This window comes from Pteropus medius, unplaced genomic scaffold (genome assembly GCF_902729225.1).
Source record: "Pteropus medius unplaced genomic scaffold, Ma_sr-lr_union100, whole genome shotgun sequence".
NCBI classification, from domain to species: Eukaryota; Metazoa; Chordata; class Mammalia; order Chiroptera; family Pteropodidae; genus Pteropus; species Pteropus medius.
In genome coordinates, this window is record NW_024344240.1 from 6,793,063 (window position 1) to 6,807,886 (window position 14,824).

The window sequence follows — 14,824 nt, forward strand, 5'->3', positions numbered from 1 at the left end:
AAATTAGGTGTTTCTAAATATGTTTTGTCACATTGTTTATAATGTCACATAAACTTTTAATAAAAAGTGAACATTTTTTAGGACAAATTTTGCAGAGCTTCACACACCATCATGCACACAATAGACAGTCAATAAATGTGTTAATTAACTAACGAAAATAGCAACTGTAAGGCAGACAGATCTAAAGGGATGTGGAACTGCGTCCCGCTCACAGACTGGCACTCTCGCCTGCGATTCTCCTTCCCTTAAGAAATCCGGAGGTGGAGCCAGGCTCATGTGGAGATGAGGCATTTTGCCAGAAGAGGAAGGACTTGGGCCTGAAGGTGTCTGGGTCTCTCCTCTAATCCAAGCCACACGGAAAGGTAGCTGGGCTTGGCTCTACCTGCTTTACTATGAAGTTGAGCAACTCAAAATACAGTGATTTAGGTCTTGAAAGTCTAATCAGAATATGACAGATGAGATGGTTTTCACACTTGGAGGAGTCCTTGTTACCCTAGTTAGCTGGGGAAAGTGTTTGCTGTATGTATGAGGACAACCCCCTAACTTCTGACCTCCCCAGTAGTCTCATGAGGTGTGAGACAAGAAAAAAATAATTAGCAACTTCTTTCAGCTCTTTCATTTCTTTTATAAAGTATTCATGGTAAATTGTTGGCAAAAGGGGCAATGCATGGGGTTTTTACAGGATGAAGAAATCAGAATAGAAACAGGTGTAGGTGTTTTTGCTGCTCAGCAAAGCCTTCCTGGGCACATGACCTGTGGGAAGGTATTTTTTCATAATTCACTCTGCACACGACAGCCAAATACACTTATAGAGTGTTGAATGAGGTTTTCCAATAACGATAAGTAAAGGTGGAGATTGGAAATGAACTAAAGCGGTTAGGAAAAAGTGAAAATGTTTGGATTGGTAGATTGACGCCCACTCTCTATCAGGCGAAGTTTTGATTTTTGTTTGTTTGTTTGTTTTACCTGCATGGTCTCTCTAGAAGGAAGCATTTCTCCATTAAGACTCCCTTGAATGGGCTGCACACATAGCCATTTGAGCCAGGTGGCTGCTGCATGCAGCCTGGCGATGGTTCACACACTCACTGTGAAGGTTACAGGGTGTGCTGGGCTGTGGTCCTGGGGAAGGATTTTCACAGCTAACGGTGTGTTTTTGGTTTGTTTGTTTTTTAAGGCTATGTCAACTTCTTTAAGGAGAATATAATTTTTAAGCATCAGATTTTAAATGTCTTATTTCTTGTCTGATTTTCTTACTAGTTTTCAAAAAGTGTCCTCCAGGGAGTAGTAGATGGTTGAAGATGGTTAAATAATTTTAGACATAGTCATACATGGAAATAACTTGCAGACTTAGGACCACTCTCTACTTGCTAAATAAAAATATCTTAAAGATTTAAATTCAGAGCTGTTTGCAAATATTTCACAGGTTTCATGCCATTGATTATTTGCTTTCATTACAGAAAGTTGTGTTTTTACATATAAAACCCAAGAATCTTTTGTCATAAACACATATGAAAATATATGTCAGACTAGGTTCTACCACATTTATTTTTCTTATCTTAGAGGAGAAAAGCTCTGTTCTTGTAATTCACATCAATTTAATTTATAAGCTGATGTCTTTGTCAGTGGGATCAACTATCAAGAGGAGGGTTGAATTTAGAAGCCTTTCTGAAGATGGGTTTCTTTTCAAATTGCAAAAGGATTTAGAAAGAAAGCTTTGCTTGAGCCAGTTTTCATTTGCTGGGAGGTTGTGTGGTTGTTGTTTACTGGCAGGTATTTCTTCTCTTTGGTTTCAAACACAACTTTCTGTCCACCTTCCTTGTTATTAAATGGCAGCAATAAGATTAGCCCAGCTGGCTCACTCCTCATCTGTGCTGCATGACTTGCATTGATCCTAGTTGATCTTTATACCAACCCGTCTGACCACAATGGGAGTGACACAGAATGTGTTTTCTCTACGGCTTTCTGGTTCTGACAGCAAGGCTTGCCTTAGCCAAGGATAAGATCTGGCTACCCAAGTCTGTAGCAAACCTGATGTAAATGTGAGGGTCATAGATATTTGGAGACACCGGTGTCAGGGAACAGCCACAACTCTAAGAAACATAAATTTTAATTCCCATGTTTAGGATGAGTAATCTAAAAAAGACTAAAGCTTGTCTTCTTTTTTTTTTTTTTCCTATAAAACTTTACTTAAAACTCTCAAACTGAAAAAGTGATCTCATTTTCTTATACTTTCTCTCACGTTTCCTCCTCTATCTCCATCATCCTTAGGGTAAAACCTTACTATGGTTTTCTAAATCTTTTAGAAAACTAATAGAGATGCTCAGTAATCTCGTGCCAGAGGAAGGTGGCTTGCAACTCTCCACATTTTTGCTGGGATTTTCCTTTTCCAAAGAATTTTCATTGTGTAACTGTTCTGGAAATGAGTATTAGAGTCTTTGACAGAGATTTTGTTTGATGTTGCCTTTCGACTTGTATGCTCATTTACAGACCATTTTCTAATGCATATATCTGCTCTATAAGTTTCCTGGGCAGACATAAGGACAAAATAGAGCTGTCAAGGAATTTGGAGATCATCTAGTTTGGTTTGTGGCCTTTACATTTGACAAAGATTAAGTGACTTGCACAAGGTCTCACAGCAAAAAAGTGAGATAATCAAAGCCAGTATTTCCCTATGTAACTTTTCCGCTAAACATAGTCGCCCACAGCTAATTTATATGCCTTGCCTTCTTCAAGCTCTTCTCTTCTGTTTCTGTTCAAATGCCCCACTTCGGCTTTCTTTGACTCTGCTCCTCTAACATTTGAAAATCACACCCCATGGATCTCTTTGACCCTTTGCTCAAATTTCTTGAACCAAAGCTATTTTAGCTTGAAGCCAGGGTTGGGCCAGGAATTCATAAATAAATGGGTCCCTGGCTACCAGAACATCCTCCATCAATCTTATAATATTTCTCCCTCCCCAGCATCCAGTTAAAGCACTCAGCCTAAGCTAATGTGTTCCTTGGAATAAAAAATTATAGAGACATTATAAGGATTCCCCAGACCAACCAGATCAAGTCTCAAGTTAGAACATGGCTCAGAACATAACAGCAATGTGTGTACACACAGAGGAAGTCACAACAAGGCTTTGCTGAGATTGAAACAAAATGAGCACATTATAATACACTGACTGTTTAATGACATCTGTTTAGTTACAGGATTGTCAAATTACCAGGAAACTCTTTATTTAGAAAATGGCTACCTGTTTATCATCCATCTACCCATTTATTCACCTATCTATTCATTGGTCTGTTTAATCTTCTTCTTGCTTCTAGAAAAGGTTTGAGCAGCAGACCCTAAGGAAACATCAGGGCAGATCTATTAAAAATGGAATGGTCTTACTGACGAGATTATCAAACAAGATAGCCAAACACAGAAATATTAATCTGATAATAATATTTGTTTTATAAAACTCAGTAGTATATAAACAATATATTGTTAAATATTAAAATTGTTTTCATGCGACCTTCTTTTTTTAAATATTAAGATAATCCCTACTATTTTCTTTTAATCTCTCTCTCTCTTTCTCTCTCTCTCTCTGTTTCTTAATGTCAAAAGGAAATGGTAGAAATTACCCTACTAATCGTGTGTGTGTGTGTGTGTGTGTGTGTATGAGAGAGAGAACATGCTATAGCTATTTTTTCTCAAATTTTTGGAAATTAGCATACCAACTAGAAAGCCTCAATTGACTCTATTCTCATATTGACCACGTATAAAATCATAAACACTTTTTCCTACCCAGAAGGCTGCTTAAAAACAAAAAAGAATTGTCTTTTTATAAATTAGTCCTGACAAGCGGTGGTAAAGAAGAAAATATGCATCATTCACAAATTCATGTGCCAAATAGCTGACATGTAACAGAGAACCCCATGGCCTGTGTCAGCAAAGGGTATTAGAACAGTTCCTTGGATGTGACAAAAGTAGCCAGTCAGTCTTTCCCCAAATTCAGAAACCAAATTGCAAGCCCTTACCTTGGAGGGCCTGTAAGCTATGAGTCTGTACGATAATGCAGAGCTGCAGGACCAGCTGTGGAGCACTTTCCAGAAAGGTGGCTAGCAAATGCAGCATACTCACATCTGCATACTCATACACCATTTTCCAATAAAACCTCCATCTGTCATTCTCCCCACTCTGTCGGCTTCGAATACCTAAGTATATTGTGTGGAAATATCTAGAAAGAAAACATGGAGAATAAAAAAGAGATGAGTGATAATTTGTAATTCAAACACCAGGGCTGTTTTTCTTTTCTGCAAGCTACCATATGCAAGCGCACACAAGAAACAATTACCCTAGTGGTTTATAATTTAAGGCCCAAAGTTAACTGTTTAAGAGTTTCCCCATTCTTAAATGTTCACTTTGAGAAGTCACCGCAATTTCGGTCTTCATTAAAGACAGTCATTGAATTCTAATATAAAGGGTTGAGGTGAAATGTGTTGGAGACTCAGGTGTAGAAGGGATTTGCTACTTTGAAAATCTACGCACATACTTGTCAGTTTTTCTACGTGCTTAGCAGTATTCAGGAGATGGGTTTCTCCTAGGGCATGATGCAAGTATAAAGTACTAGAATGTATTGTTTGTAAACCTTCCTGATGTATTTAAAGAAACTGATTGGAAATTTCAAATACATGCAAAAGGAGAAAAAAATAGTGTATTAAATCCATTATACCTTTCCCCCAGATTATCAATACACTGACAATCTTTTTTCATTTCTATCTCACTTATTCCCTGACACTAGATTATTTTAAAACAAATCCGAGGCTTCATATCATTCATCTGTAAATATTTTATTAAAATAATTTACAAACACAAGTACGATATCATTATTACACTTATAAATAAGGATAGTTTATTAATATTATCAAATACTCAGTGTTCATATTTTCCTTTATCATATTTTTTTATAGTTGGTTTAAAATATGATCCAAACAAGGCCTATACGTGGTAATTATTTGATATGTATCTTAAGTCTTTTTTACACCATGAATTCCTCATCCATTTCTTTTCTATTTCTTGCATATTTTTCATTGTCTTGATTTTAATGATTTTACTCATGTGGTGTGGTCAATATATTTGTTCTTTGTGTTTTCTTCAATTGTGTCGTTTGTGTTAAAATTGCGATCAGATTCACATTTGATCATTTTTAGCAAGTGATGTTGAGTATTTTCCTGAGGAGGCACTAATGTTCTCTTTTATGATGTCGTCATTCACTGATGATCATTTCCTAGATTCACTCATTCTTTAGGGGTTGAAAAATACTGATATTCCGAATCTGTCATCCTTTATTATTTTATTGACTAGATTACTTCTGCAGCCCTTATATCAATATATGTACAATATGTTTAGTTGTCTGAAACTTGTTCTCCTTTTAAAAAGTTGCATGGGGACACTATTCTCAGAGTTCTTGCATATTTAGTATGTGGTTATTAATCTTGCCTTAGGTGAGGATAAAGTTCCTTTTGTTATGCAGTCTCACAATATCCAATGCCGATCAGTGCCCATTTCAAAAATTTGTAAAAGAACTGCACCTACCCAATACAGAAACTCTCAAATGCCATCAGGGAGGATAGTAGGGATATATAGCAAGACATGCAAGAGCAGAAAAGCCTTCACGCTGGAAAGTTCACACTGGAGAGTTCGGTTGGATGGCTGTAAAATCCATGCGCATGCCATGCAAGATTCAAAATCTGCAATTTATTTATTGGAACATATTAAATCTGTTACTTCATTGCTTACTAGCATAAAGTGTCTTCATGAAAATGTCTGATAAAAATCTGATATTCTTCCTCTTTTTGCTTGAATATCCAAAGAATATCTTGTTTATTTTTAAAGACCTATAGTTCTTTAGAATGTTATCTTGATATTGGCTGTTCTGCATCCAATTTCTCAGGAATATGGTATGCTTCTTCATTATGTCATTTCAAGTTTTCTCAAACTACGGTATTTAGTATTTTTTTTCTAGTCCATTGCTTTGATTTCCTTACTCTTTACAAAAATAAATAGGGATCTCCTATTTATATATGTCATGTCTTCTTTATTTTCCATCTCTATCAGCTTCTCTGAATACTTTAATCTCAAATTAATTTTGATATAAAAATTTTTCTTCTTTTTAATCTTCTATTCACCTTCTAACTATGGTGTTTGAATAGTGTCACACCCTTCTAGTTGAGTTTTCATTTCTGAGCTAATTTTTAAAAAAAATTAGAATTCTATATTGTTATATCATATTGCTAAATATTACATGTTCTACTCGTTCTTTTCTGATTTTTCTAATTCTAATTTATATTTTTATTTTACAGCTTTTCTAATTCTCTTAATTTCTTTTACCTCATTTTGAAATGTTTGCTTATGTTTTTTATGTTATCTACATATGTTTTTCTGGCATGCTTTCATTGTCTGTAGTAACATCACTATTTTTCTTATTCTCTTTTCTCTATTAATAATTATGATATCTATCTTGTTAAGTTTTAAAAATTATTAATTTAGTTTTAATGTACTTTTAGGAGGCATAAGTGGGTTAAGATAGGTTTGCCAGTGTCATAGTTCCAGAGTTCATTCCTCTGTTGTTCTAATAAAATGATTAAAAACAATATCACTTATTAACTGTGAGATCAGATTCCTCTGTTTCCCTTCTCATTCCTTTTAATTTGGACCTCCTCTTTCATCACTTGTGGTTGTCCCTGACCTGCTCAGTTTGAAATCTGTTCTCAGCAGATTTTCCTCAGTGTAGATTCTTGTGGAAGGCTCTTCAGTTTGTTAGCAACGAGACCACTCGATAGCATCAGCTCTTATTGTGTTACAGTGCTCTTGAATTCCCTGTTGCATTGGATCATTGAGAATACACTTCTAGTCATTCTTGCTCCTCTAAGATTGGACCACTGCACTTTCCAGTAAGTACCTGTTGGGAATTTTGAGATTTTCCTGTTCTCAAGGCTTTCCCTCTGCCTCTTCTTGAATGGTTGCTAATGTCACACGACCCTTATAAGCTGTCACTAATTTGTCCCTAGGTAATTATGGGAGTATTTTGGCTCTGAGTTTTGTTACAGGTGTTGTCCCTGATGCTTCAGTTTTGCTTTGACTATTTTAATAGAATAATTTTGGTAGATTCAAAAACTATGAGATCACTGCCACTATATTTATAGAACAGTACATTTTAAAACACAAATCAGTTTTAATCATTCCTTTGAGTCTTTGATTACTCTCTATCAACTATATGATGAAGTGTGCTATATAGTGCAGTTTACAGGGACTTTCATGAACAGATCACTGGGTTCTCTCATCACTCCACAGCTGCAGCTTGTGATTAGCTTAGTGCAAATTGCTGGTGTATCCTTTTTTATACTTCTGTCTTTTTTCACAAACTCATTTTTTTCTTGGAACAGCCTTTTTTGTTTCTTTAACTGGCAAATGTGTTTTTGAACTGATGGTGTCTATTCAGTCATCACCAATAATCACCCACTCTTCCATGCAGTTACCTCTCTACATGTTTGTTTTAGTTTCGTAGGGGTACGATAGCAAAGCACCACAAACTGGTAGCTTAAACAACAGAAATTTATGGTCTCCCAGTTCTGGAAGCTAGATGTCTGAGATCAAGGTTTTGGCAGCGTTGGTTCCTTCTAAAGGCTGTGAAGGAGACTCTATTATATGCCTCTCTCCTAGCTTCTGGTGGTTTGCTGTCAATCTTTGGTATTCCTTGGATTATGAATGCACCACCCAATCTCTGCTTTTATCTTCACACGGTGTGTGTGTCAGTTTGTGTTCAAATTTTTCCTTTTTATGAACACATAGTCATATTGGATTAGGACCTACTGTAATGATCTTGTTAGGTAGATGGGCAATGGGAGCAAAGGCCCAGTTCTGTAACCATAGAAGTCTCCTTTGAAGACTTTCATTAAGGACCTCCCAGGAATACCAACGCCTTTAGGGTTATAAATTAACCCAAATCCTAGGGTACAAAGGCCATAAAATCTGCTGGCTTAACCAGCCACAAACGCTTGCGCAGAAAGTACTACCCTACCCTACTCTGACCATCATAACCTCAGCCTCATTATACCATCATTATAATATCATGCCTATGCCCGGAAGTTTATGATTCTAGTTATAACAGACCGAATTCTGGGTAATTGCATGCACAGTATGCAAGGAGTTATATAACAGCCAAATGTCAAACAAAATGACCTCACATACCAATCACCTAGGAACACCTTTATAACCACCTATCACAGCCCTAATATAATACAGACCTTCCCACTTCTGTGCTGTTACAGCTCTCTCTGCTGAAAACCTGCTCCTCCCTTGGAGCATACTCTGTCTTTTATCTTTTATCTTTTCACTTTCCAAGTTCCACAGGGCTGCAGCCTTCCTTAGCGTGGCCTGTCTCCTTCTAAAATGTACTTTTAATAAATCTTACTTCTTCTAAATCTCACTGACATGTAATTCATTATGACATTGGTGGGGAAGAACTGAGGACCTGCCCCCCCCACCCCCCATGCTGCTGTGGCGACACTGGATTTCACATCACCCCAGCAGTAACAATCTCCTCTTAACTTGGTCATCTGCAAAGATCTTAATCTGTTTCCAAGTAAGGTCACATTCACAGTCTCAGGGCATTAGGACTTCAACATCTTTTAAGGGGACACAATTCAACCAATAATATTCTTTTATCGCTGTTTGATTTTGTTCACTCTATGACTTCTCCTCCCCTGTTGGGTGATTTCCAAATCTGAATCTCCCACTCCAACCCTTACCTGAGATCCAAACCTGTATGTCCATCTGCTTACCATATGTCCGTATGCTTTCTAGACTTCCCACAGGTATATGAAAACAAACATATTCAAAACATCTTATTAACTTCTAAATTTGTCCCATCTCCTATACTGGTAATCCATACCACCATTCATTCAGTCATTTAAGCAAGGGGCCTAGAGGCGGGCTAGGCTCTTATCCCTCTCCATTTCATAAAAGACTGTGTTCTGAAACTTTTATTTCCTTGATATTTTTTTTTCCTCTTCTCTTTTCTAAAGTCTAATTCTCTGGGTTTCTGTTTTGATTCTGTAACCTACTGGAGTATGACCTTAGGCTTAACATTTCTCCGCCTTAGTACTTCCTACTTTACAGGGGGAGAATAGCAGTATTGATTGCGTAGGTCCATCTAAGAATCGAATAAAATAAAATTAAAGGATTTAGCATGGAACCTAATAGTAGGCATTCAATAAATGTTAGTTCCTACTATTAATCAACTTTGAACTATCTAATGGGCTTTTCCTATTACTTCTAGATGCATAAATGGAATCCAATCTCTCTTATCTAAAAACCTCAGTGATTCCCCAATGCCTAGAAGATGTGCATAAACTCAAACAATGTAAACATAGATCTTTAAAGCCTTTAATTTACCCTTTCTAGCCTAACCTTTGACCTCTACCGTTTCCATGTCTTATGTCCTCACCATATTAAAACACTTGCTTCTCTTTGGCTATGAATTCACATCTCATATCTTAGTTTCTATGGTTCTCTTGCAATCTCCACACCCTTGACCATCCTGGAATTTCCACTATTTTATGACTCACTTATTACCTTTTTCTCACCTTCTTTTCTCCTCTAGGTAGAATTAGCCATTTCATCATTTGTGTACAAACTATCTTTATTCAGACTTTGACCAGGGAAAAATAACATTATTTTTGTGTTTATTCATTTATGTGTTCATTTTACATCCCAAAGTATAAACTCTTGGCAAGAAAAGAATGTCACTTGTCTTTGTACCCCAAGTCTAGCTCAGTTTCTGATTATTAATAGGCATCCAATTAACTTATGTTATTTTATTCATTTAGTGAGTATACTGAGCACATGTGATATTTGCAATTTTGTATTGTTTTCTAAAGGAAATGAGAAGTCACTGGAGAGTTTTGAGCAGAAGAATCAGAAATCTGACTTGCATTTTAACAAAATTAGTTATTGAATGAAAAACAGAGGGCAGTAGGGCGAGGGAGAAGTAGGGACGTTGTCTAGAAGACTTGCAATAATCTGGGTGAGAGACAATGGTGGCTTTAAGCTGCCAGTAGTATTGGTGGTGAGAAGGCATCAGATTTGGATATATTGTGAAAAGAATGCTGATAGCCTTTGCATGTTGAACAAATTAATGAATTAATGCTTTACTTCCTTGTGATTATCACAGAAGTTTTAAATCCAGGACCTCCATGGCATTACAAAGAGTAGAACTCTCACAAATGCCTCCCTGAGCTATTTTATTCCTAGTTTTCACCTGTGGAGAGATTATGCATTTCCTCAACTCTGCAGCCACAAGCGAAAAAGCTACAAACTGTTCTCTCAGGTTTGTGGCCAATAGGAACTTGAACGCTTCTGATGCAATGAAACGTTTGTTTTTGTAGCTCCTGGAGCTCACAGTTAACCTGATACTAGTGATAGGTTTCTTGCCAAGGAATAAAATATCTGGCCTCATAGAGTTTCACATATTAAGGCACAAAATCAAATCTTCCGATAATGCACATACAGAATTCAAACATCTGTGAACCATGGATGGCAAGAAAAGCTATTTTCAAGTCCTGAATGAGGAGTTTTATTTGATTGTTGCTTTAATTGTGGCAAACTACACGTATCATAAAAATTACCATCATAACCATTGTAAGTGTGTAGTTCAGTAGTGTTAAGTACACTCATTTTGTTGTGCAACCATCATCACCATCCATCTCTGGGACTCTTTTCATCTTGCAAAAGAAAACCCTGTACCATGAAGCAACACTCCCCATTCCCCTCTCGTGCAGCCCCTGGCAACCATCCTTCCATTTCTCTCTCTACAAATTTGACTATTTAAAGTGTTTCACATACAGTATTTGTCTTTTCTGATTTTTTTTTTCTGAGGAAAAAAATAGGTATAGAGTTCTAAAATTTTAGTTTTGGAGTTGTAATAGAACTTCAGTCTTGGCTCTGTTAGTTCTAGGACTCTGGGAAATTATATTTTCTAAGGCTTAGATTTTCTTTCTGTAACAGCAATAACAACAAAAAAAGAAATAATTAAAAGTAAGATGAGATAATGTATGTAAGTTACCTAGTAAGCAGTCAATATGTGTTAGATGTTATTAGAAATAATTTGTTTTAATATTTTCAAGAGCAAAATAGAAAGTAACAGTGATATCCTAAACTTTAGATTTTCTCTTCAGTTGTTTGAGACTAAAGTCATCTTGAGACTCAAAGATATGTGAGGGTCACCTTATCTCAGAGAACTCAAAGTATTTGAACATCATCTACCTATCATCTCTCCTTTCTCTCTCTCTCTATCTCTTACACACATACACACACACACACACACACTCTCTCTCTCTCTCTCTCATCTATCTATCTATCTATCTATCTATCTATCTATCTATCTATCTATCTATCTATCTAATCTATCATCTATCTATTCACCCAACCATCCAGCCATCTATTTGTTAGCCTTTCCAAAAAGGAAACCAAATAAAACAATAAAATTACCTCACTGCTTAAAGAAAATTTCCTGATAAATAATCTCCAAAGTGATAGTATTAATTGTTACATGTTAATGTTCTAAATGTGTTTGGAAAAATATGAGAATGAGAACCAGCTTGGTAATTAACCCTAAAAGCCAGTACTGTTTCTTATTGGGTGTGAAAGGTGCTATTTCTGATTGGGTGTGAAAGGTGCTATCTCTGAATGGCCATCACATTTTATTCTGACAAACTTGTGTTTGTTTTCTAACACCATAAAAAAGAAGCCAAATGTTCCCACTGGAAAGATGAAGACAAGAAGATACAAAGAAAGCAAAGTGATACAAGTCTTTGATCTAATTAACACCCTATTTTCTTGTTTCTTTTCATATGATACTCTCATTCCTTGTGGATATTGATGAGTTCTCAAATGCTGGTCCTTGAGTACAGGCCAGCTCTGATGGGGAGTAAATTTCTGAAATTGGTTCTCCCACGGCACTTCTCATTTGTTTCATTCCCTAAGGCCCACATAGAAAGAATTTAATCCATCTTTTCTACACAACCTTTCAAATATCAGAGTCCCCAGAGACTTCTGTCCCTGACCACCCTGGCCACTCTCTGAATTTGCTTTAATTTCTTCTTCACCGCATTTGGAATTTTAATTACATCTAAAAATAATATGGATTTATATTATATTTCCCCTCACTGTGAGCAAAGGCTTTCCTCTGCTGTAATTGTCTTGGATCAAGTTTATCATAGGTCAACATTCCTATGCTGCTTTGCTACAGTTTTAACTTATATATGTAAAATTGGTTTGCATATTTTCCTTTGGGTTCCCTTTCATTCATTCATTTGATGAATAAAATTTGAAAATCTGATTCTGAAGCAGAAATGAAAGGTGATTTTGTTTTCCCACTATTGTATTATGTCACAAGGCAATGGCGGTAGAGAAGGTGAAGGATGCTACCTGAGCTGCCACCTGCACATTTAATGCCTGTAAATCGCTAAATATCAGAACTGCCTTTTTGCTTGAAGAAGGTTGGTCACACAGTCAAAATTCTTAGAATAATTTTATCTGACTACTTAAAAATTCTAAAGTTACCCAATGCATGTGTGTATATATATTCTCTCTCTCTCTCACACACACACACACGTGCACGCACGTGTAAAGTAAGTTAATGTACAAAAGATTTTAGAATTTAAAAAATTTGGAACATACATATGATTTCAGAAACTTTAGGCCAAAGGAACTATAAAAGCACAAAGATGCAGAGGGGAGAAAGCCCCATGTCCTGATAATAAGTGCCCTTGTATATACAGTTCCCTTGGCCTGAAATATATTTTGCACTTTCGCGTTATCTTTTCTCAGAATGATTTACTCTCTTTTCTCCATTAAGGAAATTTATATTTGTAGTTTAAAACTCTGATGATATATCTCACCTCAGAAGATCTTCCTTGCTGACTCCCAACCAAGAATCATTCCTTGAGCCCAGCTTGTACATGGCTCCAGTACTGCAGGTACCTCACTGTGCTAAGATTATTTGCTTACATGTTAGCTTCCATTCTGGGCCCTCTAAAGCTGGAGTTTGCCCGCTCACATTGGAGCTATACCATTTAGCACTATTTTTTGTTCACGCAAGAACACCGAATGTGTTTTGAATTGAAATTGGGGGTGGGGGGGAGGGAAGCGATCTTAAATTGTATTTTTTTAGTTAGTTATTTTCATGAGGTAAATAAATAGCCTATAACATATCAAATCTGCTTCCAGTTAGAAGCACACAATGGTTTATGGTATTGAACTAAATTAGCACCATTATGAATATTATGAGATATCAGGATATTTTTCTACTTTCTCTAAATCAGCGGTGATGGACATCAGGAGTATTATGCCCACAACTTAGTCATAAAGAAATGTGAGTCTGGGCCTTTCTCAAGTTTGTGCTTTGAAAATAGTGAGAATAAAGAAGCTTTGCAATTACAACTGGCTTTCTTTCATCTGCTGTTAGAAAAAAGGTTGAAATAGAAGAGAATGAATGAGTATGGCTGTAAACATGTCCTATGTGTCGCACATGTTCCCCATTTATGTCTCACAACGTGATGAGAAATAATTGCCCAAGGTCGATGGGGGATGAAAACACAAATTTGTATTTTAATGACACATTCTTTTTCTCTGGCATTGCTATCCCTTGTGGGGGCTGTGTTGACACCTGCCTTCCAGTTGTAAAGTAGTCACCTAAGAGAAATCTCCAGGTCTTCAGCTTTTGTTCAACATTTGACAGCTGGCAGCAGTCCACACTGTGCATCCACAGAACAAATGGCAAGAGGTTTGATTTCAGGGAGATCTGGTTTCATAATAATTTCCTTCTCAAAACAGAAAATTTTGTTCATGTTGACAAAGAGCCTGAACAGCTCTCTACTAACCAGTAATATCATCTGTTCTAGAGACAAACCAACAATGCAGAAAGGAAAGGACAATGGGTAATATTTGTCATTCAATTCCAACAAGTGAGAAGAGATGTTGGATTGTTCAAAGAAGCTAGACTAACCTTCCATTATGTTTTTTTATTTAGTAAAGTACATAGGAAATTGAGAAGTAAACATAGAAGAATAAACCCATGAGTTCCTTTTCTATAGAAGTTTAGAAGGACATGAATAACTGCTTGTGTTCCAGTAAAAAGTAATTGCATTCCTGAAACAAAAGCAAGATTGTCAAATTTACTCTTGTATAGAGTTTGTTGTTGTTGTTGTTGTTGTTGTTTTAATGGCTATCAGGACAAGAGCCTTGGAGCACCCTTAGGCTTTATTTGAGTTTCAAAAAGAGAAGAGATTTTAAAAGTGAGATAGCTTCTGTAAAGGATTACATATAATCCCCTTGGTAGAGAACGACAATAATACGCTAGAGGTGAGGTCTCAGGTCTGGAACTGATCCCCAGGATACAAAGAGGACTCCTTGACCAGGAATGGAAATGAGAGATCTCTAGAACCCATAATAAGGACAGAAGAAACCTGAGAGGTGCTGAATTCTACCCTTGGTCATGGACAGACATGATGGCAACATCAGCCTCTGTTCTTTGTCATTCTATTAAGGACCTTTGCATATTCACTCAGTCATCTGACAAATGCTTCCACTGTGCTCTGTCCAACCCACACCAGTGAAGTCTGAGAGCTTAGAATGCTTGTCACGAGAGGGGGCAGTTTGGTCCATGTGACACCACAAGTTAGCTTTCGAATGGTTCTTGGTGGTAATCTACTAGGTATAGAGACAAAAATTTCATGGTTATGAGCTTCCCTTCTAACCTAATCCAGATCCTTCACATTGCATTATAACCACA

General features: G+C 36.6%; 1 protein-coding gene across 2 annotated transcripts in view; it reads right to left on the reverse strand.

Annotated features, from left to right (window-relative positions):
• XKR4 (XK related 4) overlaps window positions 1-14,824 on the reverse strand; it is a 388,695-nt gene that overhangs the window by 135,469 nt on the left and 238,402 nt on the right. For both annotated transcript variants that reach the window (XR_005654109.1, XM_039868929.1), the window contains exon 2: window positions 4,008-4,207. Coding sequence is in view for 1 of the 2 variants with exons in the window: in XM_039868929.1 (XP_039724863.1) it covers window positions 4,008-4,207 (200 nt within the window). In the remaining variant the exon portion in view is untranslated. The remainder of the gene's footprint in view (window positions 1-4,007; window positions 4,208-14,824) is intronic.